Source organism: Hoplias malabaricus, chromosome 14 (assembly GCF_029633855.1).
Source record: "Hoplias malabaricus isolate fHopMal1 chromosome 14, fHopMal1.hap1, whole genome shotgun sequence".
Taxonomy (NCBI): Eukaryota; Metazoa; Chordata; class Actinopteri; order Characiformes; family Erythrinidae; genus Hoplias; species Hoplias malabaricus.
Window position 1 is genome coordinate 1,382,082 of NC_089813.1, and position 26,949 is coordinate 1,409,030.

General features: G+C 43.7%; 3 protein-coding genes across 4 annotated transcripts; 2 read left to right on the forward strand and 1 right to left on the reverse strand.

The window, feature by feature from the left end:
- Positions 1 to 43: 43 nt before the first annotated feature.
- Positions 44 to 9,411, forward strand: LOC136665571 (H-2 class II histocompatibility antigen, E-S beta chain-like). Its single transcript, XM_066643211.1, has 5 exons — positions 44 to 148; positions 608 to 874; positions 7,568 to 7,861; positions 8,151 to 8,314; positions 8,403 to 9,411. The coding sequence occupies exons 1-5, from the start codon at positions 94 to 96 to the stop codon at positions 8,406 to 8,408; spliced, it is 786 nt and encodes a 261-aa protein (XP_066499308.1). The 5' UTR covers positions 44 to 93; the 3' UTR covers positions 8,409 to 9,411.
- LOC136665573 (H-2 class II histocompatibility antigen, A-U alpha chain-like) lies at positions 9,412 to 25,571 on the reverse strand. 2 transcript variants are annotated; one of them, XM_066643217.1, is made up of 4 exons: positions 25,290 to 25,571; positions 11,196 to 11,441; positions 10,567 to 10,848; positions 9,412 to 9,930 (listed from the first exon to the last, which is right to left on the reverse strand). In XM_066643217.1, exons 1-4 carry the CDS (start codon positions 25,354 to 25,356, stop codon positions 9,797 to 9,799), a joined length of 729 nt encoding a protein of 242 aa, XP_066499314.1. In that variant the 5' UTR covers positions 25,357 to 25,571; the 3' UTR covers positions 9,412 to 9,796. The 2 variants fall into 2 exon arrangements, with proteins under 2 accessions (XP_066499314.1, XP_066499313.1); XM_066643216.1 differs by lacking the exon at positions 25,290 to 25,571 and adding an exon at positions 11,877 to 12,016.
- LOC136665570 (rano class II histocompatibility antigen, A beta chain-like) lies at positions 20,126 to 25,354 on the forward strand. The gene is made up of 5 exons (XM_066643210.1): positions 20,126 to 20,197; positions 20,630 to 20,896; positions 23,586 to 23,879; positions 24,169 to 24,338; positions 24,427 to 25,354. The coding sequence occupies exons 1-5, from the start codon at positions 20,143 to 20,145 to the stop codon at positions 24,430 to 24,432; spliced, it is 792 nt and encodes a 263-aa protein (XP_066499307.1). The 5' UTR covers positions 20,126 to 20,142; the 3' UTR covers positions 24,433 to 25,354.
- Positions 25,572 to 26,949: the final 1,378 nt, after the last annotated feature.

The window sequence follows — 26,949 nt, forward strand, 5'->3', positions numbered from 1 at the left end:
GACCACCTTAAATCTACTTCACACACGCTCTCTCTCTCCCTCTCTCTCTCTCTCTCTCACACACACACACACAGGCGCAGAGCTGAAGGTTTAATGATGTTTAAGGTCCTTCAGCTGAGTGTGTTCTTCTCGGTTCTACCAGCAGCAGGTAAGAAACACTTTACTGTGTGTGTGTGTGTGTGTGTGTGTGTGTGTGTGTGTGTGAGAGAGAGAGAGAGAGAGAGAGAGAGAGTGTCACTGTCTAAACATTATTTCATCTCATTCTGTTCAGTTCAGTTCCTGTCGCTGTTTTCTTTGTTCAGTTTTAACAGAGAGTTTCCTTATTTTTTAACTGCTACAACACAGGGGTTGGTCCTGTAGGGGGCGCCAGGGCACCGCTCTGTAACAGAAGTTAAGAAACATATGTGGATTATTTATTATTATTTGTTCATTATTGTATATTAATTCTGAACTAACTTCTGCTCCAGAGAGTGGGTCCCCCTCAGGGGGAAGGACTTTTATAAATAGATTTAGTACAGAGTTAGTACCACATCCTGGCCACTAGGAGTCAGTGTGTTTCAGCTGGTTGTGTACGAACACTAATGAACTCCTCTTTGTTTCTGTGCAGTCCAAGGCCACTATGTCTTTTATTCTGTGGAGTGCCAGACCCTCGGTTCTCTGGAGAACATTGAGGTTCTTTCAGAAGTGATTTACAACAAAGACGTGTCCCTGAAATACAACAGCACAGAGAACAGGGTCACGGCCAACAGCGCGTACGGAGAAAAATGGGCCAGAGAACTGAACAATCAGAGCGACTGGCTCCTATCAGAGGCGGATAAAATCATCTCCTACTGCAGAAAGTACAGAACAATCATGACAGCTCTGAACAAAACAGGTCAGAACCACACACTCCTTGCATTTACACTGTTCACACCAATCAGAACCTCCCTAACCCACTGAAACCACCTTAAATCTACTCCACTGCAGGGTCTCTCCTCTACTCTACTGGGCTCTACTCTGTTCCCTCCTCCACCAGGTGAATCAGGTCCTGGTTCTGGAAGCGGGTTGTAACCAACCTGGTCACTAAATATGGTATACCTCCTCCTATCCTCTAGGGGCAGGAGGGAGGTTAACATGTCTAGGGGTATAAATAGGGGAAGCCAGGTAAGAGTTAGAGAGTTGACCTACAGGCACATGTACTCTCTGCTTGGAAAAACCTCCTTGTGAGAAAGTTTGAGTTTCAGGCTCATTAAGGAGGTTCTTAATGTGCGGATGGCTGGGATTTGAGAAACTGCTTGGAGGTTTTGCCGTACCCAAGTTCCTTCAAGTCTATATCTTCCACCTGCTGCTCATCCTTTCTGGACTGCAATACAACTGGTGGGACTAATTATCTTCTTTTCCATTAAGGATCTACCACTAAGCCCATGTTCCTATAGGATAAAATAAAAAGGAAAAAGGAAGGACAAAGACAAAGGACTGTGTTTGAGGGGTTATTTGTTTGTGGGTTTTTTCTTTGGGTTTGTTTGATTGATTGGTTGGTTTTGTATAGGTTTTTTTTGTTGTTGTATGTTGATGCTATATGAATATATAAATTTTTTTGCTTATTATTAATGTTGTTAATGAGTATAATAATTAGTAAATACTATAATAGATAAAAGGTCTCATTTCAGCTACCTTGTCTTCATTTAACACTGTAGCATTTATGCAGTCCCATGTGGTATCCCCCTCATATATTTTTTGTAGCAAACATTCTAACAATATCGTTTAGGGTAATTGTTACATAGTGGCGCCCGAACAGGGACCTTCGGGATTCTAGCTGTTATTGCTATCTGTGTTCATAACTGTGTCTTGTGTTACAACTATCCAACTGAGATGGAGGTTGGAGCCTCACCCCCACTAGATTTCATGGCTGGACCATTTGTCACACGTCGGGATGCAGTCAGTGAGATCATTGATACCTTGAGTCACCTGTACATTGCATCTAAGGAGGAGGAAGATGATAGGAGTTCGGTTGGCCAAGAAGAAGCACCTGACTGGCCACTGCCCTCTCCAACTCCACTGCCAGAGGACAGCCTAGCAGACCAACTTCAGATCATGGAGGAGAGGATTTGCTCCCTAGAAACTAAGCTGCAAGAGCAACAAAGTTGCTTAGGTGATGCCAGGGCACTTAAAGAGGCACTGAGGACTGTAAAAGAGGAGCTGGAACAGAATGACAGAATAATTGAAGAACGACTCACATACCTACTGCAGAGACAAAATGAGAGACTCAAGGAAGTGATAGACCTTGAGGTAATGGAACTGGGAAAGACAGTGCTAGACTGTTTTAACCGAAGAGACAAACAACTGGAGAAGAGGTTTTAAACCCTACTGCCTGTAACCTCCACTCCCTTCCTGTCAACTCACAACAGGGTACGTACTATAAGAGATCAACAGGCCCAACCAAGCTCCACTGGTGACAGTTTGACTGCTACACCATTGAGCCCCCCCATCAAACTGGAATTCCCAAGATATGGAGGTCTTGATGAAGAGCAAGACCCCTTAGCTTTCATTGAGAAGTGTGAGGAGTTCCTGGCTGTCCGACCCCTGAATGACCTAGAGATACTAGCAGCCCTCACTTCTGTTCTATCAGGTACAGCTAAGGACTGGTGGAAGGCAGAATAGAAGGCGGTCAAAACCTGGACCCAATTCAAATCGATCTTTCTTTGCTCATTCTTGTCCAAGAACTATCAAGCAGAGGCGGAGCATCGGTTGAGAGACCGGAGACAAGGACCCCATGAGAGTATCAGAGACTTTGCTTTCCAGTACCGAGCTCTATGCTTAAAATGGAGGGAGGACATGACTGAGAGGGACCTACTCCAGGCTATTCTGAGGAACTCAGACTGAGGAAGCCTAACCCTAGGCTTGCAAGCCTACTGAGAGGGACGGTCAAGACGGTGGATGATCTAGTGAGAATTGGAACACTGGTGGAGAGGGACCTGTCTGCTGCAAAGAGTTACTGGAATCAGGTCCAGCAGGACACTGCAGGGAGTAGACTTCAGGCTTCTAAGACCAGCCGAAAAGGCTCAGCTCAGGACCCTGCTCACGTGAGTGTATTCCAACCTGCTCCACCTCCCATTGGGATGCTGACACTACCACTCTTCATCAAAGGTCGAGGGTTCTCCGCCGTAGTGGACACTGGCAGCACATATTCTATGATGCAAGAGTCTCTGTGGGAAGTACTGAAAGAGAAGAAGGAGGTTTGGAGGCCTTGTGTGGGGAAAAATTTCCTCCTTGCTGATGGTCAGGCCAGAGCTGCCAAAGGTCTAGTAGAATTAGATTGTCAGTTGCATACCCACTGCAAGCACCACCCATTTTACATTATGGGTTATGGGGATTTGGCATTTCCACTTATTGCTGGCTTAGATCATTTGGCCTCAACATCAATTTTCAAGACACCATGTACTGCTTGCCAGGGGGCTTCCCAACCAGATTCTACAGGGCGGACATGGACAGCAAGATGTCACCACCACGTATAGCCAGCGTGCACCTCTACATCGCTGAGCCCATTAAAGAAGCCCCTGATGACGAGTTACAACGGCAAGTAGAAAGTCTAGTAGCGAAAGCTGACGTTTCCGATGATCTCAAGCAACAACTAGCAAAACTGTTACACCAATTGCCATCTCTATGCTCCACCAAACTAGGGCGAACGTCAGAAGTTCTTCACCGTATCACCACCACTGAGGAACTCCCTGTCCGCCAAAGGCCTTGCAGAGTTTTGATGGAGAAACAACAGATAATCAAAGGGGAAATAAAAGATATGATAAGAAAAGGCATAATCTGACCATCCACTTCCCCGTGGGCTGCTCCGGTGGTCCTTGTGCCTAAGAAGGATAGAGGCACAAGATTCTGTGTGGACTACCGGCGACTGAACATCAAAACCCACCTTGATGGGTGTCCGATGCCTCAGGTACTGGAGATTTTGGAGTCCCTTCATGGAGCAACCATTTTCAGCACCCTTGACCTTAAGAGTGGGTACTGGCAGGTCAACCTGGAGAGGGACAGTATCCAGAAATCTGCGTTTGTCACATGCGAAGGGTTGTATGAATTCTTGGTTCTTCCCTTTGGCCTCAAAAATGCTGCAGCAACATTTCAACGGCTGATGGAGATCGTTCTAAGAGACCTGAAGGGGAAAACGTGTTTTGTCTACATAGACGATATTGTAGTCTATTCCTCTTCGGCCCAGCAACATTTTCACCATCTCCGAGAAGTGTTGGAGCGTCTCCATCGAGCGGGACTGACATTAAACCTGAAGAAGTGCAACCTCCTGCAAACCTCCCTCACTTTTCTTGGTCATGTGGTCTCTAAGGAGGGCATAAGTACAGAACCCAGCAAGGTGGAGGCAGTGAAGGATTTTCCCCAACCTCAATCTGTCAAAGAGGTGCAGAGGTTTTTGGGGATGGCAGGGTGGTACCACCAGTTCATTCCATGTTTCACTGAAAGAGAGGCCCTCAATGCCCTGAAGAAAAGAATGCTACCTGGATATGGACGGAAGAATGCTCAAGAGCTTTTGAGGACATCAAGCAAGCCTTGATCACTGCCCCAGTCCTGATCTCCCCAGACTTCAGTAAATCCTTCCAAATTCAGACGGATGCAAGTGAGGAGGGACTTGGTGTTGTACTCTCTCAAGACATAGATGAGCAAGAGCATGTCATTGCTTATGCCTCAAGACTCCTGTGAGGGGCTGAAAAACATTACTCCACTGCAGAAAAGGAATGCCTGGCAGTGGTGTGGGCTGTTGAAAAATGGAGGGTGTACCTAGAGGGACGACACTTCCAAGTGATCACCGACCATGCCACACTCACTTGGGTTTTTAACCACCCTAAACCATCATCAAGATTGACCTGGTGGGCCATACATCTGCAAGGTTTTGACTTTACTGTCCGCTACCGAAAAGGAAGGTGCAACATGGTACCAGATACCCTCTCTCGCATCCACACTGGTCAGGTGGAGGGGATGGTAGCCATTTACCAGGTAGCTGGAGCAGTGGTGGAAGACTTGCCAGTAGATTGGACAGACCTCACTAGGGAACAAGAAACAGATGATTCTCTCCAGCCACTACGAGACGAGGCAAAAAACCCACAGGGGAGGCAAGACCGGATCCGTTTTGTATTTAAGAATGGTGTTTTATTCAGGGAGGTGCCCAAGCAACATCAGGGTCAAACCTGGCAAGTGGTGGTCCCAAACAAGTTCAGGAGGGCTTTCCTTCAATACGCCCATGACAACCCATTGGGTGGATATTTGGGGCAACTAAAGACACTTCTACGGCTTTTACAGGTAGCATATTGGCCTTCCATTCGGAAGGAGGTATGGGCCTATTGTCGTGGTTGCGAGATTTGCCAAAAGTACAAACCACGCATCTCCAAGCTTAGCAGATTGTTACAGCCCACTCCTGTCGTCGAGCCGGGATATATGTTGGGTGTAGATCTCATGGGCCCTCTACCCAAGAGCCTACGGCAGAATGAACACCTCTTGGTTGTGGTGGACTACTGTAGCAAATGGGTTGAGTTTTTCCCTATCCGAGTGGCTAAGGCACCCCAAATCACCCGAATCTTGAGTGATGAGATCTTAACCCGGTGGGGTACACCTGCCTATCTGGTTTCCGATCAAGGAGCTCAATTCACCTCCCACCTGCTCCATACCACCTGTCAGCAATGGGGCGTAGTGCAGAAACTCACCACAGCCTATCACCCCCAAACCAACCTGACTGAGCGTATCAATCGGACCCTCAAAACCATGCTCGCATCCTTCGTACGGGATAAGCACCGACGATGGGACCAGTGGCTCCCTGAGTTTCGGTTTGCTATTAATACTGCATGGCAGGAGAGCACTGGGTTCACTCCAGCTGAGGTGGCATTAGGGAGGAAGCTCAAGGGACCATTGGAAAGACTTTTGAGCCAGCCACTTGACCCTGAAGAGGCCGCCTACAAAGTCATCCAAAGGCAACAAAAACTGTTTCAGCAAGTACGAGCGAAAATGGAACGAGCTCAGAATAAACAGGCCAAATATTACAACCGTCACAGTAAGAAAGAGGAGTTCAGTGAGGATGAACTGGTCTGGGTGAGGTCCCATCCTTTATTTCGAGCCAGTTCTGGGTTTTCAGCCAAACTAGTGGAAAAATGGAAAGGTCCAGCCAAAATCGTAAAACAACTCAATCCAGTAAACTACCATGTAACTTACCTTAATAATCCCAAACAGGTCGACACCGTCCATATAGAACACCTCAAGTGGTACTATGGTCAGGCTGGGTCAACTCTTGGGGGGAGGGGTATGTAACCAACCTGGTCACTAAATATGGTATACCTCCTCCTATCCTCTAGGGGCAGGAGGGAGGTTAACATGTCTAGGGGTATAAATAGTGGAAGCCAGGTAAGAGTTAGAGAGTTGACCTACAGGCACATGTAATCTCTGCTTGGAAAAACCTCCTTGTGAGAAAGTTTGAGTTTCAGGCTCATTAAGGAGGTTCTTAATGTGCGGATGGCTGGGATTTGAGAAACTGCTTGGAGGTTTTGCCGTACCCAAGTTCCTTCAAGTCTATATCTTCCACCTGCTGCTCATCCTTTCTGGACTGCAATACAACTGGTGGGACTAATTATCTTCTTTTCCATTAAGGATCTACCACTAAGCCCATGTTCCTATAGGATAAAAAAAAGGAAAAAGGAAGGACAAAGACAAAGGACTGTGTTTTGAGGGGTTATTTGTTTGTGGGTTTTTTCTTTTGGTTTGTTTGATTGATTGGTTGGTTTTGTATAGGTTTTTTTGTTGTATGTTGATGCTATATGAATATATATATATTTTTGCTTATTATTAATGTTGTTAATGAGTATAATAATTAGTAAATTCTATAATAGATAAAAGGTCTCATTTCAGCTACCTTGTCTTCATTTAACACTGTAGCATTTATGCAGTCCCATGTGGTATCCCCCTCATATATTTTTTGTAGCAAACATTCTAACAATATCGTTTAGGGTAATTGTTACAGGGTTCTTGTTTTGTGGCTGTTCTCTCGTGGTTCAGAGCGAGTCGAGTAGGGACTAAACCATGGCGTGTAAACCTTGCAGAGCGCTGATCGTCCAGAGAGAGTCGTCACTCTACGCCACGCGACGCAGACGACCAGCACCAACTCTCCATCTGTAAAATCTCCAGCTGCAGCAGAGATCACGTTTGTTTTTATCCGACTCACGACGGCAGCTCGCAAAATGACGCCGTGGTCTTTTGAAGAGGTTCAAACGCTCCTTGGATCAGTGGCCGACGAAAGAATCCAGCGAGAGCTGGACGCTGCAACAAGGAAGGAACAAACTGTACTGATCTGTCTGAACTGATGACGGAGCTGTGTTCAGTCCCAAACAACAACAACACGCCAATACACCATGAGTAAACACCGCTTAATGGTACCACTGCCGTGGTTGTGGTTTCCAAAGCTGTTCCCCTTGGAGACAGGGTTAGAGAATAACTCTTGTGATCCCAGTAGAGTCCAGTAGAGACTGTGTGTGTGTGTGTGTGTGTGTGTGTGTGTGTGTGATTAAACCCTGCTCTCTCTGTCCTGCTGCAGTTCAGCCGGAGGTGACGATGAAATCTCTGAGGTCAGTGAAAGGCGAGGGTCTGTCGATGTTGATGTGCAGTGCATACGGATTTTACCCATCACGCATCACTCTCACCTGGCTCCAGGATGGACAGGAAGTGACTCAGGATGTGGTGTCCACGCAGGAAATGGCTGACGGAGACTGGCTTTACCAGGTCCACTCCCAGCTGGACATTGCCCTCAAACCAGGACAAAGCATCACCTGCAGAGTGGAGCATCCCAGCTTCCCCCGGCCTGCGCTGTTCAACTGGACACAGGGCCACCGTGAGCTTATTACACCTTTATTACTACATCTACACACCCTTAAAATCATCATCCACTGAGGAGAGAAACATTGTCAGCTCATTACAGCTTTATTACAACATGTAAACTGTTATAAACTGAATAACTACTATAGCTATCCACAGGGAGCTCATGACACCTTTATAACACATTTATTAAAGCACTGTTCTGCCACAGTGACAGATCCAGAGAAAGCCTGAGACGGCCCAGGGGCATGTGCAGTCAGTGTACATGACCGTAACGTGTGTCCTCCTGATGTGTCCTGTGACAGAGAGCCTATCGGACAGAGACAAAGTGGCGGTGGGAGCCATGGGGGCGCTGTTGGGGGGTCTCCTGACCTTCACCGGACTCATCTACTACAAACGAAAACAAATCGGTCAGAGATTCACTCCGGTCAGCTCTCACCCTGTGGTCAGTTATAACATCGAGGGTCAGGTACAGTCCGGCTTCCTCTGGTCCTCTCCTCAGCTCTGTTTCACACTCATTCCCTTCTATTTACGTTTTCCTCTGTTTGTTTGTCCAGGACTAACCCTCGGACTGGACAGAGTGACCGCCACGTCACAGGAAGGACACACCACACACAAGAAGAGAAACTCTCACAGACAGAAGGAGAACTACAAAGAAAACTAGAGGGGGGAAATTCATGATAGAACTCTGAATTTGGCTTGTCACATATTGCTAGCATTGTTACATTAGCTTACATTTTACTAAATAGCTATGAGGTTAAATTTGTAAAGCAATAATTCCAATACTGTACTTAAATATTGGCAGATTAAACAGACAATATATTTTGACCACCACCTTAATAAATATTCCACCTTAAAAAACAAGACACCTTAAAATTACAGCCATTTAATTTAAACTTTGACTTTAAAGAAGCCCTCAGATTAAATAAATGAGCACTGTTAAATGATTGCAATTATACTTAGTCTTGCACCTTAAAATAAATTCCACCTGAAATTCACTGTTCTATTCTGTCCCCGTCCACCTTAAATTTCCTGGATTTGTACTGTCCAAGGGCTGGATGGGGCCCATAAGCTCCTCCAGGTACAGACAGCACTGCAGGACTGAGGGAGAGAAAGGGGGCCGTGTGCATTCTCTTCCTGGTGTGTGGGGGAGGGGCCCATTGTGACATCATCATCTGAACATTCCGTAATGCGTTTCTATGGGGGAATTCGTAGGATAATCAGGTATCATCATCTGGAATCCCATGGTTATAGTATGAAAATTGACAAAGTTAGAACAGTTTGAATTTCCTAAAAATGCATTCCTATGGAAAAAATTCCCATTTGATTTGGATCCCTCCTAAAAGCACATGCAATGTTAATGGCTATTGGTTCTACGATCCTGTGAAATTTAGTGACTTTAACTTGAAAACCCTATGAGGAAATGTATTTCCAGTTCAATGTTTAATAATAATTAACAGTTTAATTAACAAATAAACAAGTTTAATATTTAATTAATACAGTTCCATACAGTATGTAATGTATTTTCACTTTAATATTTTGACACTTTTACTGATTAAACCCTAGAAACAGATTTTGGAGTTTATTTCCATTGTAGGTCTCTGCCTTCTTTTAAAATCAAGACCTTCACATTCCTTCAGTAAACACAGATCTATGAATACACAGTGTAATAAAATATAAAGGTCAAACACACAACCATTGACATGAGAAAGAACAACAAAGTTCGAGTTCTGAAATTACATTAAATGGCCACAAAGTGGCGCTAAAATAGATTCCATAATAGATTCCTAATTAAGATCTAATTATTCCCCACGTGAGAAGACTGGGGAGATACAGAGAAATCAAACAGTTTTTATTTCACAGAAATAAACATTGTCTCTAAGAAGGCCCTTTAGTGACCCCCACTTTCTGAGACACACCCAGAGAATGATGTTCATAGAATAAAATTAAATTAAGAGTTCAGTGTCTGCTTTCCTTTGATGATGAGAACGACTCCAGCAATTATTCCAGAAATGCCAAGACACAACTCTACCACACACAGCACTGTGGCAAACACACTCGGCTCCTCCACCTCCGTGTCTACTTCTGCACAAACACACACACACACACACAAAGACAGATGAGAAATAAAGATGTAAATAGATTATCAGGGAGGTTGCTGTAGTTTTTGATTTGTTTATTTCCACTGCAGGGTCCCTACTCTCCTCCACCAAGTGAATCAGGTTCTGGAAGCGGGTTCTTGTTTAGTGGCTGTTCTCTCGTGGGTCAGAGCGAGTCGAGTAGGGACTAAACCGTGGAGTGTAAACCTTGCAGAGCGCTGATTGCCCAGAGAGAGTCGTCACTCTACGCCACGCAACGCAGACGACCAGCACCAACTCTCCATCTGTAAAATCTCCAGCTGCAGCAGATATCACGTTTGTTTTTATCCGACTCATGACGGGGTTTAGAGACAACACCCGATACATTTCGGGGCTTGAGGGGTTAACAGTGGGGGACAAAGCGAGTAGAGCCGTGTGGAGCAGGTACCCTGCAGTGGAAAAGCTGGGAGTTCTAATATCTCCAGGATGATGAAGGGTGTGGGACGTGTAAAACATTGGTGGTTATTACTGATATCTCTGTACTCTAAAGGTAACAGTGTGTTAGATTAGAGCTTAATGTGGGGGGTTAATCCTGGATTATTTTGATTCTGTTCATCCCTGTGACCCCCCCGACGGTACTCACCCCATATCCGAGTCTGTGGGCCCTCCAGGGCGCGGTGCTCCACGGTGCAGCTGTAGATGTCTCCCAGTTCCGGAGTGAAGCCGAGGGTGGAGAACACGCTCAGCGTCCCGTCTGAGTTCTGATAGTAGGGGCCCAGGCTCACGCCCTCCGTCACGTTCAGATTGTTCTTTGTCCAGAAAACAGTGACCGGCTGCGGGAAGAAGGAACTCGCCCGACACACCAGAGAGTTACTGACCCTCAGCTTCACCTCCATCTTCGAGTAGAGGGACACCCACGGAGCTTCTGCCTCACAGACAGAGACCGTCATTATACACAATCAGACTCTAAACAATCAACACATTATTATAATAAACTCATCAGACTCTGGACTGTCCTCAGAATGTCTCATTAGAAAAACACATCTGTTTGTGAGTGACTGGGTGAGTGTGTGACTGGGTGAGTGTGCGAGTGACTGTGTGAGTATGTGAGTGACTGGGTGAGTGTGTGAAACCTTTCTGCATTCCTTGCTCAGATATATGTATTACAAAATAAGAGTCCCCTGGGCAAGACTGCTACCAAACAGTATCTTAGAGCTGTAAGAGGATTAAAGTAGTGCGCTGCTCTGGAGGCCATTGTCTGACAGATCTTACCGAGTTCCTCCGGAGGGTTCTCGCAGCCCTGGTTTACAATGTCTAGCAGCTGTTTACACGTGTTCTGCCATCTTTTAGCTTCTTTACTGAAATCTGGAATGATGGCGGGATCTGCAAACTCTGGCAGCGCAGAGACCGTCCTCTCCTCCACATAGTCATAATACACCAGCTTCTCTCCGTCAAACACCGCAGAGAAATCATAGCTGCTCTCGTCACACCCCTGAATCAGACCGAACCGGTGAAATCCTGAGGACCAGCACAATAATGCACATTACTCTGGAGGCCACCAACACACACACTGAGAAACAAGACCCCCACAGTCAGAAAACACAGGATAAAACCAGCTCAGATTCTGCTCCTCTTCTGACGTCAGGTTTTATTTTCAATAATATTTCACCGCACTTCACTCTTAGGTGTTTCTCACTTTAATTTCATGTCTTTTTTAATTCTATTTAAATATTTGTAATAACACTGTAATTAAGAGCGTGAAGGCCTCATTCTCAGGAATGTTCCTGTGTTTATTTTTGAGTCATGTTTAATGACGTCTGGTTTATTTCAGCTCTCTCTCGTCTGTATCTCCTCTTTTGTAAAACGCTGTAAATGACTGCAGTGTAGGAGGGTGCTGTAGAAACACACGTGTCTCGTCTTGGAGAAAGCAGACTGAATAAAGTCGGTACTCACCAGTCAGCTGAGACCCAACAGCACCGACTGTTAATATGTGGACGATTAAAGTTAGCATTTCATCCATCTGTCATTCATAAACAAACTGACACTAAATCAAAACCCGGACGGACTTTTGTAATGTTTCTGTAGTTTCCTCTGCTCTCTGTCACGCGTTCATGCGTTTGTGTGTGTGTGTGAGAATGTGTGTATGTGTGTGTGTATGCATGTGTGTGTGTGTGAGAGAGAGGGAGAGAGAGAGAGAGAGAGAATTTTGTGGGTAAATACTTCCTCCTACTACTGGTATTGAGATGCTGGGGATTATCTCTTAAATAAATGAGCTTGGTTTCACTTTCAGATCCAAAGACTTTTTTCTATTGTCTGTGTGAAAAAGGAAATTCCTACAGTTTCCCAAAGTTACTCCACAATATTCAACTCGACACAATACATAGAGAGTCAGAGCAGAGGACAGTAGACAGTGGGGAACAGTGGACAGTGGAGATGAATGGAAGCAGACGTCCTCCTCTAAAAGCCCCTCACAGAAAGTGAGGACAGTAGACGGTGGGGGACAGTGGGTAGTGGAAGTAAATGGAAGCAGACGTCCTCCTCTAAAAGCCCCTCACAGAAAGTGAGGACAGTAGACGGTGGGGGATAGTGGACAGTGGAGGTGTATGGAAGCAGACATCCTCCTCTAAAAGCCCCTCACAGAAAGTGAGGACAGTAGACGGTGGGGGACAGTGGGTAGTGGAGGTGAATGGAAGCAGACATCCTCCTCTAAAAGCCCCTCACAGAACGTGAGGACAGTAGACGGTGGGGGACAGTGGGTAGTTGAAGTAAATGGAAGCAGATGTCCTCCTCAAAAAGCCCCTTACAGAAAGTGAGGACAGTAGACGGTGGGGGACAGTGGACAGTGGAGGTGAATGGAAGCAGACATCCTCCTCTAAAAGCCCCTCACAGAACGTGAGGACAGTAGACGGTGGGGGACAGTGGGTAGTTGAAGTAAATGGAAGCAGACGTCCTCCTCAAAAAGACCCTCACAGAAAGTGAGGACAATAGATGGTGAATGGGAGCAGACGTCCTCCACTAAAAGCCCCTCACAGAAAGTGAGGACAGTAGACGGTGGTGTAGCGGAGTAACAGTATTTGAGTTGATTATGTTTAATGGTGATTATCACTTCTAATAATAATTATTATTATTACTGAATTAAATGACAAAACTATTAATAATTTATTAGAGATTGAAATACTGTCAATGCTAGGGAATGAGTTCTCAGGATTTTCTGACTCTTAAGGAACAAACTCCACACACTGTATTATTTCAGATAATAGAAAGCCTTTATTAAAAGAAATGATAATAGGTTGATAAACATAGCACAATCATCAAAATCTCACAGAATCAACGCAGGTGAAACCAGTTCGAATTTAATAATTGGCTAGGCTATATGACTTGGGAATAAGGTGTTGCTAAATGATTTAATTAGTGTAGAAATTTATCAAGAGACTTAATTCGACATCAGCTCTGAAGATGAGGAATTTAGCTTACTCTCTTTCACGATTCAACCACTCGATGGGTACAGCAGCGCTTTGAGGTGATTGGAGAAAGGTCCAGCCTGGCTCCGGCAGTTCTTTTTCGTGACAATTAGTGATTAGCAGTCCTGGCTGGTCTTTCAGTATTATTGGTTGTGGTTCGTTTCCTGAATTCGCGTTCAGTCCACCAGGAAAAAGCTGAAGAGCGCAGACCGCTCTATACACAGGACACACAGGCCGTATTTTTTGTGACTGTTTTCTTTAGGAACCTCCAATTGCCTAGCATGCAATTTGTTATTAACGCTGGGAGCGACCCAGTTTTAAAACGAGCGGAGGAGTTCGGTTCGGTGGTCCTTCATGCCGGATTTCGCAGCCAAGGGTCAAACCGTAGCAATAACCCACCGCGGAATACGTGCAATGGGGATGCTGAGGCCTTATACAGTTTATGCATGCAAAATGGCGCAGAGCCGCGCACTTCAAAAACCAAACAAGCTTATTTTCGACGGTATATACCACAGAACAGATTTTCAACAGTAACACACAAACAACACAAAATTGCCCACATCAAGCTTTGAATCTCAATCGTTATTCAGCAACATAAACAGCGGAAAGGATTTCTCTAACCCAAGCTGAGATTATTTCTCAGTGTGTACAGTTCATTCATAAGAGTCTTTCTCGAGCCCCACGTTGGGCGCCAAAAAATGTAATAAAAAATGTATATATGTAGCAGGGTAACAGTATTTGTGTTGGTTATGTTTAATGGTGATTATCACTTCTGATAATTATTATTATTATTACTGAATTAAATGACAAAATTATTAATAATTTATTAGAGATTGAACTACTGTCAATGCTAGGGAATGATTTTCAGACTCTTAAGGAACAAACTCCACACGCTGTATTATTTCAGATAATAGAAAGCCTTTATTAAAAGAAATGATAATAGGTTGATAAACATAGCACAATCATCAAAATCTCACGGAATCAACACAGGTGAAACAAGTTCGAATATAATAATTGGCTAGGCTATATGACTTGGGAATAAGGTGTTGCTAAATGATTTATTTAGTGTAGAAATTTATCAAGAGACTTAATTCGACATCAGCTCTGAAGATGAGGAATTTAGTTTACTCTCTTTCATGATTCAACCACACGATGGGTACAGCAGCGCTTTGAGGTGATTGGAGAAAGGTCCAGCCTGGCTTTGGCAGTTCTTTTTCTTGGGAGAATTGAGGCTGGGTCAGCGTAGGTGTTGTCACTTGCGAGGCAGACTTCGCTTCAGGTGCCCTCAGAGAGTGGTGACGTCAGTTGAAGTATTTCCTCTGGCTCGCTGTCCTGAGTGGGAGTCTCCTCCAGAAGAAAGGGTGTCAGAATAAAAGTTTGCTGTTTTCCTCCGATCTTCAGAAGCTATTTTTCAAATTAATTAGCTAATACTTATTTTACGATTTTCACTCTATTTCAGTGGTGGCCCTTATTCTGGCCAAAATAAGTTTCACCTGCTTTGATCAGTCATAAAATTAAACTTAAAATGAATCATAGGGAGAGCGTCAGAAGCGTACGAGAACCATACGAGAAGAAAAAGTACCAGAGAAATGTGAAGAGAGCCAAGAGAGTTTGCGGCTCCCTTTTTCATAGGTGGCGCAGTCACACCCATTTGGGAGGTTTTTGCCCTCTGACTGGTTCCTGGGTCTGGGGTTCACGTGACTGTCTCCAGTTTCAGGGAACAGAGAGATCACAATTTTTTTTGGTGAATATATAACCTCAATGAATAAAAAATACTTCATACATACTTGAATATAGCATAATGAGCATACTGGATTATTTTTATCAAAAAAAAAAATATATATATAGAGAGAGAGTACATTACCAACTATTCTAGATGTTGGAGATTAATTCATCTTTCTAAATTGAGACTAAATTTTTTCCTCATGATTGAAACAGTAATTCACATGACTCGGTTAGTTAGTAGACAGTCACCTGAGAATAACAGAGGATAACATTAATAACACATTGCATAATACATGTTTAGAAACAATGACACATATGCGTCCGATATGATGTTTAGAAGGAAAGAGGGTGAAAAGTGATTTTGCCAGTTGATTTGAAGATTGCGTCTGTGTCTGAGTCCGGAACATTTTCTGGAAGAACATTCCAGAGTTGGGAGGCTTTATAAGAAAAGGCAGTAGTGCGTAACAGTAGTCAAGCCTTGAAGTAATAAAGGCATATACTAATGTGTCTGCTCCTGCAAGAATAAGGCATTTCTAATCTTAGCAATATTGCGAAGATGTAAAAAAGCTATCCTAGTGATTACTGCCTATGTGCTTATCAAATGATAAAACTGGGTCAATTATGACACCAACATTTTTTGCTGCTGAACCAGGTTTAACTGGAAAGTCCGCGAGATTTCAAATGAAATCTGATCATTTATTTCTTGCCACCATTGGACTCAAAAGCAGGACCTCTGTTTTGTTGTTGTTTAGAAGTAGGAAGTTACACAAAATCCAGCCTTTCATGTCTTTTACACAGTCCTCTATTTTCTTTAATCTGTGTTTGCCATTGGGCTTTGCTGGAATATACAATTGCATATCGTCTGCGTAACGGTGAAAGTTAATGGCATGGTTTCTTAAAATTGTGCCTAGTGGTTACATGTATAATGTAAATAATAATGGTCCTAAAATAGAGCCTTGCAGAATTCCAAATCTTACTTTAGAATAATTTGAATTTAAACTGTTTACTTTTTTTAATTGGTAATGTTCCGTTAAGTAAGATTTGAACCATAATAGGGCTGTGCCTGTGAATCCAACCATGTTTTCTAACCTTTCTAGAAGAAAATTGTGGTCTATCGTATCGAAGGCTGCACTGAGGTCAAGGGACTCCAACAGGGACTCATGGCCTTGATCAGAGGCAAGAAGGTCATTTGTTATCTTGACTAGAGCTGTCTCTGTACTATGATGTGGCCTGAATCCAGATTGGAATTTTTCATATATATGGTTTTTATGTAGATATGAACTAAGTTGTTTAAATTGTGGCTTTTTCTAAGATCTTGGATAGAAATCACAGATTAGAAATAGGCCTGTAATTAGACAGTGTACTAGCATCAAGATTTGGTTTCTTGATCATGAGTTTAATAACTGCTAGTTTGGGTACTTTGGGTACATAGCCCAGGATAAGGGATGAGTTTACTATAGTTAAAAGAGGATTGATAATAGCTGGTAGTAAATTATTTGAGTAATTTTGTGGGAATTGCATCAAGTGTGTAAGTTGTACAGTTTGCGGAGGTGATAATCTTTAGTTCTAACTGTGGGAGTGGGTAAAAAGTTTCAAGTCTTTCTTTTACAATTACATTATGTTTTATATCATTCACATCGGGTGGCAGCCAGGTCGGATTTAATACTGAGGCTTGTGTTTGTTGTCTAATATTCTCAATTTTATTATTAAAAAATTCCATAAAATCTTTACTGGTGAGAGTTGCTGGAATTAGTTGTTCAGAACCTGCTTGATTTTTTGTAGTTCTGGAAAACACACTAAACAGTACTCTCTGATTATTTTTATTATTGGAGATCAGCGAGGCCAGATATGCTGAGCGAGCTTTAGTGAGGGCATTTCTATACTCTCTAAGGAGAGAACCTCAAAAGAAGTGAAGGTGTCACATTGTTTAAGATTAATTTCTAGGGTCTTTTGGTAAATTACACATACTCCACCTCCTTTGCCTGACAATCTTGGGCTATGTACATACTTACAGTGGATCCTCTACCTACAAACTCGATCCATTCCATGACCCGGTTCGTAAGTAGAAAAGTTCATTTCTTGAGTCCATTTTCCCCACTTAAAATAATGGAAAAGCAATTAATGCATTCCAACCCAACCCGAAAGTCACCCTTTTTGCACTGATATATGTTTACAACACTTTAATCCATTCATTCATTCATTATCTGTAACTCCTTATCCAGTTCAGGGTCCAGAGCCTACCTGGAATCATTGGGCGCAAGGCAGGAATACAACCTGGAGGGTGTGCCAGTCCTTCACAGGGCAACACAGACACATACACTCACACACTCAAACCTACGGACAATTTTGAGTCGCCAATCCACCTATCAACAGTTTTGGACTGTGGGAGAAAACCGGAGTACCCAGAGGAAACCCACGCGGAGAACACACCACATGCAGGTCCCTGGAGCTGTTTGACTATGATACTACCTGCTGTGCCACCGTGCCGCTCACAAAACTTTCAAATTAGTAAAAAAAATACATGTAGCATTACTAAAAATAAAAGAGAAATACAGTGGTAACAGTAATAAAAAAGATATAAAGTTTTAAGTGGTTACATATTGCTACCTTGAAGATGTGACGATTGGCTGGAGGAGTAACACAGGCACTGGCTGTATGACAGGAGGTGGAGGATGGGTGGAATAACGGAGAGTAGGCGGGTGAATGTCGGGAGACGAAGCATAGATACGGCTTAACTTAGCACAAATTTCGATGTCTGCTATTTACACTAATGCTGGCCATTTCCAGCTGCCGGCTCGGAGGAGGCTCAGGTTCGTTTCTAGAGTCATGGTTTGTTGGCGGAGGCAAAATATATTCAAATGCCCGGTTCGTATCTTGGAAAGTTTGTTAGTATAGGCGTTCATTAGTAGAGGTTCCACTGTATAGTCTAGGGGGGTGGCTTCATTTAATGCTGAATATTCATTTGGTCTAACCCACATTTCTGTGAGGCAGAAAACGCTGAATTTATGATCACTTATGATATCATTTACGATGCTTTTGTGTTTAGTGATCTTATGTTGAGTAACCCAAATTTTAGTTCTGAGGTGTTGCTGCTATCATATGTTTATGATTTAATATTGATTAGGTTGCTGAAACAGGCTGATTTTGTTTTTCTACTTTAAAATTTAATTCGGGGGAAAGACACACTCAATACAGTTGAACCTAGGTGATGTCTCAAGGCAGTTCGCAGACGGTTTAGCCTGTCTGTCTGCAGCCTGGTCCTGGCTCTGGATTGTCAGCAGCTGTCTACACTACTCTGCTGACTAACTAAAAGACTTTGTGCTATGCTGCAAGAAAGTAAGGCAGCACCCTCCCTCCTGGGGTGAATACCATCCCTACCTATAAGACCAGGCTTGCCCTCGAAACATAACCAGCAGTTTAATGCTGTAAACTTAAGCGCCGCACCACATTGGGATGGGACCAGAGCAGATTACGGCATCAGACATCGTCTGGGCCAATTTAATCACCTCTCTAATATTACCCTTAGTTACCTCAGACCGCCGCAGATGAATATCATTGGCCCCTACATGAATGATTATCCATGAATATCTTCTATTAGCTAACACACACACACACACACACAGGCGCAGAGCTGAAGGTTTAATGATGTTTAAGGTTCTTCAGCTGAGTGTGTTCTTCTCGGTTCGACCAGCAGTAGGTAAGAAACACTTTACAGTGTGTGTGTGTGTGTGTGTGTGTGTGTGTGTGTCTGAGAGAGAGAGAGTGTGTGTCACTGTCTAAACAAAATCTCATTCTGTTCAGTTTAGTTCCTGTCGCTGTTTTCTTTGTTCAGTTTTACTGAACAAAAGTTCACTTTGTTTCAGTTTCCTCATTTTTTAACTGCTAGTCTAAGGTTGCCACTAGTATCCGGCGCTCTGGCTCCTGATAAACAGCTTACTGTTACTGCCGGCGGTTTGGTTGATTTTAGGAACTTACAGCAGAAACGTTACTCCAGGGGCCGGTGGCAGTTTTAGTGCCTCTGTAATAAATATTCCTGCGGAGACAATCTATAAAATAGATCTATGGATGGTTAGTAAGTTGTAAAAACAGAAATAAGTATAGAGATAACAGTAGAAACAAGTAACAGGAAAACCAGAGTGATCAAACCAGCTTCTTCTAAACGGGTACAGGTGATGATGAAGGAGTGTGTGTGGAGCTCCACACGTTGCCTCAGGGTCTTTGGTGAAACAGGAATCTCAAGAATGGCTTTAACACACAGCACTGACCCTAAAGGGTTAAATCTCATGCGCTCACTGTGTTTTATGAAATGGAAGTTGATAAAAAACAGTTTACAGTCATTCATTCATTCATCTCCTGCAAGTACTTAATCATAATCAGGGTCACAGTGCGACTCTAGGTTTACCAATCACTCACACACTCGCCCTGTCACTCACACACTCACCATGTCACTCACACACTCACACTATCAGTCACACACTCACCCTGTCATTCACACAGGCACCCTGTCACTCACCCTTTCACTCTCACACTCACCCTGGCACTCACACATGCACCCTATCACTCACACACTCACCCTTTCACTCACACACTCACCCAGTCATGCGCACACTCACCCAGTCACGCACACACTCACCCTGTCACCCACACACTCACACACTAACCCTGTCACTCACACATGCACTCTGTCAGTCACAAACTCACCCAGACACTCACCCTTTTATTCACCCAGTCACTCACACAGTGTCAATAAAGCTGTATCAGAACAGATTTTGTGAAAGAGAGAGTATGTGTGTGTGTGTGTGCTGGGGGAGGGGAAGAGAGAATGAAAGCAGGTTTTTTAAACTCTGTGGAAATTTCCCTCTTCTCTTTGTAAACAGATAAAGAACTGGAGCGTGACGAGACACACCGCCTTAATACCTCTTTACATACAATCAGGGTTAGAACCAGACCACCTTAAATCTACTTCACACGCTCTCTCTCTCTCTCTCTCTCTCACACACACACACACACACAGGTGCAGAGCTGAAGGTTTAATGATGTTTAAGGTTCTTCAGCTGAGTGTGTTCTTCTCGGTACTACCAGCAGCAGGTAAGAAACACTTTACAGTATGTGTGTGTGTGTGTGTGTGTGTGTGTGTGTGTGTGAGGGAGAGAGAGAGAGAGAGAGAGAGTGTCACTGTCTAAACATAATCTCATCTCATTCTGTTCAGTTCAGTTCCTGTCGCTGTTTTCTTTGTTCAGTTTTAACTGAGAGTTTCCTTATTTTTTAACTGCTACAACACAGGGGTTGGTCCTGTAGGGGGCGCTCTGTAACAGAAGTTAATAAACATATGTGGATTATTTATTATTATTTTTTCATTATTGTATATTAATACTGTACTAACTTCTGCTCCAGAGTACAGAGTACAAATAAATAGATAAATAGAGTACAGAGTTAGTACCACATCCCGGCCACTAGGGGTCAGTGTGTTTCAGCTGGTTGTGTACGAACGCTAATGAACTCCTCTTTGTTTCTGTGCAGTTGAAGGCCACTATGTCTTTTATTCTGTGGGGTGCCGGACTCTCGGTTCTCTGGAGAACATTGAAGTTCTTTTAGAGCTGATTTACAACAAAAACACGTTCCTGAAATACAACAGCACAGAGAACAGGTTCACGGCCAACAGCGCGTACGGAGAAAAATGGGCCAGAGATCTGAACAATAAGAGCGACTGGCTCCGATCAGAGGCGGATAAAATCATCTCTGACTGCAGAGAGTACGCACAATCCTTCTCAGTTGTGGACAAAACAGGTCAGAACCACACACTCCTCACATTTACACTGTTCACACCAATCAGAACCTCCCTAACCCAATGAAACCACCTTAAATCTACTCCACTGAAGGGTCTCTCCTCTACTCTACTGGGCTCTACTCTGTTCCCTCCTCCACCAGGTCCTGGTTCTGGAAGTGGGTTTTTGTTTAGTGGCTGTTCTCTCGTGGTTCAGAGTGTAGCATAGTAACAGTATTTGAATTAGTTATGTTTAATGGTGATTATCACTTATAATTATTATTATTGTTATTTAGATAACAACAATATTAATCATCTATCAGAGATTGAAATACTATCAACGCTAGGGGTGAGCTTTCGGGATTTTCAGGCTCTTAGGAATAGACTCCACACACTGTATTATTTCCAATAATAGAAATACTTTATTAAGAGGAATGATAATCAGTTGATAAACATGGCATAATCATCAAAATTTCATGGAATCAACACAGGTGAAAGCAGTTCGAATTTAATAATTGGCTAGGCTATATGACTTGGGAATAATATGTGTTGTTAAATGATTTAATTAGTGTGGAAATTTATCAAGAAACTTCATTAGACATCAGCTTCTAAAAATGAAGAATTGATGCTTGCTTACTCTTGTCGCAACTCAACCAATCGATGGGTACAGCAGGGCATTGAGGTGACAGTAGAGAGGCCCAGCCTGGCCCCTGCCGTTCTCTTAGTGGGAGTGTTGAGGCTGGGTTAGCATAGGAGTCGTCACTTACGAGGCAGGCCGCTTCAGGCGCCCTCAGAGTGTTGTGATGTCAGTTGAAAATGTCCTCTGGCTCGCTGTCCTGATTGGGATTCACTTCCAGAAGGAAGAGGCGTCAGAATAAAAGCTCTCTGTTTCCTTAATTCACAGAAGCAATGTCCTCAGAAGTAAAAAACTAATTTCAAATTTCCAACTAATTTCAGCAGTGGCTCTTATTCTGGCCAAAATAAGTTTCACCTGCTTTGATCAGTCATAAAATTAAACTTTGATTGGGCTACAAAAACGGCAAACACAAAATAAAAGATAAGTTGAAAGTTACTGACAGAGCTAATCGACCTTTCTACTGTTTTAATTCTGTATTGCAATGCTAACTGACACAAGGCATCCCCTGGCACATGAAGATGGGTCTTTTAAGAGTCTTTTGGGAGAGTTGGCTCCGTCAGCGTAGAAGAAAAAAGCGGAGAATCTAAGAAGCAGAGTGAAACAAAAAGCAGAGCTGAGAACTGAGCGACTCCTTTTTCATAGGTGGCACGGTCATGTCCACTTGGGAGGTCGCCGTTCTCTGATTGGTTCCTGGGTTTGGGGAGTCCACATGACCGTTTCAAGTTCCAGAGAAATAAAAATCACTTATGGTTTGGTGAAAATAGAACATACTAGAATTAATATTTCGCATATACTTGGATATAACATAATGAGTATACTGGAGTATATTATCACTATATATATATATATATATATGTTGAGTATATTACCAACGGTTCTAGATGTTAGAGATTAATTAACATTCTTCTAAATTGAGACAGGAATCTTTCTTCGTGATTAAAACATTAATTCACGTCACTCGATTAGTTAGTAGACAGTCACCTGAGAATAACAAAGGATAAAATTAATAACACATTACATAATACATGCTTAGATTCAGCAGAAACATATGCATCCGAGATAATTCTCTGTTAGAGGGAGAGAGAAAAAATGATTAGGGTGGCATATGATTTCGCAAACGTCCACTTGGGGGCACTGTTGGTCCATGCTGTTTGTCTGGCTTGAACTCGGGTTGAGAGGTCACCATTAGGCAGTCCTCGGGGCCATCTGCCGATCTTGCGATAAGATTCGACAGTCCTACGCTGGAGGGTAATAAACGCTTGGGTTCAAGGGTTCTCAGGTGAGTTCTTTAATCCAGGTCTCCAAGGCTCTGATTGGTCTTTTAGGCTTAATGGAGTCATAAAATTGGGAAACCACTTAGTGTTGGGTCTGGATCCGCCTCTGAGCATGTCAGAGTCCTGAAGAAGGGGGTTTTATAGTCATTAAACATTCCACGCCAGGGGTGTGCGTGGCTGCTAGCACACACACATTCTGTGGAATTTGAGGTCTTGATAAAAGAAAGTTTGGATCCTAGCGTTTTTTTAATTTCTTGATCTGGATCCATCATCCACTACAAGAGCGAGCCGAGGAGGGACTAAACCGTGGCGTGTAAACCTTGCAGAGTGCTGATTGTCCAGAGAGAGTCATCACTCTACGCCACGCAACGCAGACGACCAGCACCAACTCTCCATCTGTAAAATCTCCAGCTGCAGCAGAGATCACGTTTGTTTTTATCCGACTCACGACGGCAGCTCGGAAAATGACGCTGTGGTCTTTTGAAGAGGTTCAAACGCTCCTTGGATCGGTGGCCGACGAAAGAATCCAGCGAGAGCTGGACGCTGCAACAAGGAAGGAACAAACTCTACTGATCTGTCTGAACTGACGACGGAGCTGTGTTCAGTCCCAAACAACAACAACACGCCAATACACCATGAGTAAACACCGCTTAACGTTACCGCCGCCGTTGTTGTGGTTTCCAAAGGGGTTAGAGAATCACTCTTGTGATTCCAGTAGAGTCCAGTAGAGACCAGTACAGACTCTCTGTGTGTGTGTGTGTGTGTGTGTGATTAAACCCTGCTCTCTCTGTCCTGCTGCAGTTCAGCCGGAGGTGAAGGTGAAGTCTCTGAGGTCAGTGAAAGGCGAGGGTCTGTTGATGTTGATGTGCAGTGCGTACGGATTTTACCCATCAGGCATCACTCTCACCTGGCTCCAGGATGGACAGGAAGTGACTCAGGATGTGGTGTCCACGCAGGAAATGGCCGACGGAGACTGGCTTTACCAGGTCCACTCCCAGCTGGACATTGCCCTCAAACCAGGACAAAGCATCACCTGCAGAGTGGAGCATCCCAGCTTCCCCCGGCCTGCGCTGTTCAACTGGACACAGGGCCACCGTGAGCTTATTACACCTTTATTACTACATCTACACACCCTTATAAACATTATCCACTGAGAAGAGCGGCATTGTCAGCTCATTACAGCTTTATTACAACATGTAAACTGTTATAAACTGAATAACTACTATAGCTATCCACAGGGAGCTCATGACACCTTTATAACACATTTAGTAAAGCACTGTTCCGCCACAGTGACAGATGCAGAGAAAGTCTGAGACGACCCAGGGGCGTGTCCAGTCAGTGTACATGACCGTAACGTGTGTCCTCCTGCTGTGTCCTGTGACAGAGAGCCTGTCGGAGTCAGACAGAGACAAAGTGGCGGTGGGAACCGCGGTGCTGCTGCTGGGGGGTCTCCTGACCTTCACCGGACTCATCTACTACAAACGAAAACAAATCGGTCAGAGGTTCACTCCGGTCAGCTCTCACCCTGTGGTCAGTTATAACATCGAGGGTCAGGTACGGTCCGGCTTCCTCTGGTCCTCTCCTCAGCTCTGTTTCACACTCATTCCCTTCTATTTACGTTTTCCTCTGTTTGTTTGTCCAGGACTAACCCTCGGACTGGACAGAGTGACCTCCACGTCACAGGAAGGACACACCACACACAAGAAGAGAAAGTCTCGCAGACAGAAGGAGAACTACAAAGAAAACTAGAGGGGGGAGATTTATGATAGAACTCTGAATTTGGCACATATTGCTAGCATTGTTACAGTAGCTTATATTTTACTAAATAGCTATGAGGTTAAATTTGTAGAACAATAATTCCAATACTGTACTTAAATATTGGCAGATTAAAAGGACAATATATTTTGACCACCACCTTAATAAATATTCCACCTTAAAAAACAAGACACCTTAAAAATACAGCCGTTTAATTTAGACTCTGATTTTAAAAAAGCCCTCACATTAAATAAATGAGCACTGTTAAATGATTACAATTATACTTAGTCTTGCACCTTAAAATAAATTCCACCTGAAATTCACTGTTCTATTCTGTCCCCGTCCACCTTAAATTTCCTGAATTTGTACTGTCCAAGGGCTGGATGGGGCCCATAAGTCGTCACTCTACGCCACGCAACGCAGACGACCAGCACCAACTCTCCATCTGTAAAATCTCCAGCTGCAGCACTCCACTCTTAGGTGTTTCTCATTTTAATTTCATGTCTTTTTTAATTCTATTTAAATATTTGTAATAACACTGTAATTAAGAGCATGAAGGCCTCATTCTCAGGAATGTTCCTGTGTTTTTATTTTTGAGTCATGTTTAATGACGTCTGGTTTATTTCAGCTCTCTCGTGTCTGTATCTTCTCTTTTGTAAAACGCTGTAAACGACTGCAGGTTAGGAGGGTGCTGTAGAAACACACGCGTCTCGTCTTGGAGAAAGCAGACTGAATAAAGTTGGTACTCACCCGTCAGCTGAGACCCAACAGCACCGACTGTTAATATGTGGACGATAAAAGTTAGCATTTCATCCATCTGTAATTCAAAAACAACCTGACACTGAATCAAAACCCGGACGGACTTTTGTAATGTTTCTGTAGTTTCCTCTGCTCTCTGTCACGCGTTCATGTGTTTGTGTGTGTGTGTGTGTGTGTGTGTATGTGTGTGAGAGAGAGAGAGAGAGAGAGAGAGAGAGAGAGAGAGAGAGAATTTTGTGGGTAAATACTTCCCCCCACTACTGGTATTGAGATGCTGGGTATTATCTCTTAAATAAATTAGCTTGGTTTCACTTTCAGATCCGAAGACTTTTTTCTATTGTCTGTGTGAAAAAGGAAATTCCTACAGTTTCCCAAAGTTCCTCCACAATATTCCACTTCACAGTACATAGAGAGTCAGAGCAGGGGACAGTAGACAGTGGGGAACAGTGGAGGTGAATGGAAGCAGACGTCCTCCTCTAAAAGCCCCTCACAGAAAGTGAGGACAATAGACGGTGGGGAACAGTGGACAGTGGAGGTGAATGGAAGCAGGTGTCCTCCTCTAAAAGCCCCTCACAGAAAGTGAGGACAGTAGACAGTGGGGGACAGTGGACAGTGGAGGTGAATGGAACCAGACATCCTCCTCTAAAAACCCCTCACAGAAAGTGAGGACAGTAGACGGTGGGGGACAGTGGCGTTGAATGGGAGCAGACTTCCTCCTCCAAAAGCCCCTCACAGAAAGTGAGGACAGTAGACGGTGGGGGACAGTGGAGGTGAATGGAACCAGACGGCCTCCTCTGAAAACCCCTCACAGAAAGTGAGGACAGTAGACGGTGGGGGACAGTAGACAGTGGCGTTGAATGGGAGCAGACTTCCTCCTCTAAAAGCCTCTCACAGAAAGTGAGGACAGTAGACAGTGGGGGACAGTGGACAGTGGAGGTGAATGGAACCAGATGTCATCCTCAAATAGCCCCTCACAGAAAGTGAGGACAGTAGACGGTGGGGGACAGTGGACAGTGGTGGTGAATGGGAGCAGACTTCCTCCTCCAAAACCCCTCACAGAAAGTGAGGACGGTAGACGGTGGTGTAGTGGAGTAACAGTATTTGAGTTGGTTATGTTTAATGGTGATTATCACTTCTAATAATAATTATTATTATTACTGAATTAAATGACAAAACTATTAATAATTTATTAGAGATTGAAATACTGTCAACGCTAGGAAATGAGTTCTCAGGATTTTCAGACTTAAGGAACAAACTCCACACACTTTTATTATCTGTATTATTTCAGATAATAGAAATGCTTTATTAAAAGAAATGATAATAGGTTGATAAACGTAGCACAATCATCAAAATCTCACGGAATCAACGCAGGTGAAACCAGTTCGAATTTAATAATTGGCTAGGCTATATGACTTGGGAATAAGGTGTTGCTAAATGATTTAATTAGTGTAGAAATTCATCAAGAGACTTAAATGCGACATCAGCTCTGAAGATGAGGAATTTAGTTAACTCTCTTTCACGATTCAACCACTCGATGGGTACAGCAGCGCTTTGAGGTGATTGGAGAAAGGTCCAGCCTGGCTCCGGCAGTTCTTTTTCGTGGGAGCGTTGAGGCTGGGTCAGCGTAGGCGTTGTCACTTGCGAGGCAGAC

Coding starts and splice junctions, on each gene's coding strand:
- LOC136665571 (XM_066643211.1), top strand. CDS start 94: ATGATGTTTAAGGTCCTTCAGCTGAGTGTGTTCTTCTCGGTTCTACCA. Junction 875..7,567: donor GACAGCTCTGAACAAAACAG/GTCAGAACCACA, acceptor GTCCTGCTGCAG/TTCAGCCGGAGGTGACGATG. Junction 7,862..8,150: donor CAACTGGACACAGGGCCACC/GTGAGCTTATTA, acceptor GTCCTGTGACAG/AGAGCCTATCGGACAGAGAC.
- LOC136665570 (XM_066643210.1), top strand. CDS start 20,143: ATGATGTTTAAGGTTCTTCAGCTGAGTGTGTTCTTCTCGGTACTACCA. Junction 20,198..20,629: donor CTCGGTACTACCAGCAGCAG/GTAAGAAACACT, acceptor GTTTCTGTGCAG/TTGAAGGCCACTATGTCTTT. Junction 20,897..23,585: donor CTCAGTTGTGGACAAAACAG/GTCAGAACCACA, acceptor GTCCTGCTGCAG/TTCAGCCGGAGGTGAAGGTG.
- LOC136665573 (XM_066643217.1), bottom strand. CDS start 25,356: ATGGATGAAATGCTAACTTTTATCGTCCACATATTAACAGTCGGTGCT. Junction 10,849..11,195: donor GAACCCTCCGGAGGAACTCG/GTAAGATCTGTC, acceptor TCTGTGAGGCAG/AAGCTCCGTGGGTGTCCCTC. Junction 9,931..10,566: donor CCCACAGACTCGGATATGGG/GTGAGTACCGTC, acceptor GTGTTTGTGCAG/AAGTAGACACGGAGGTGGAG.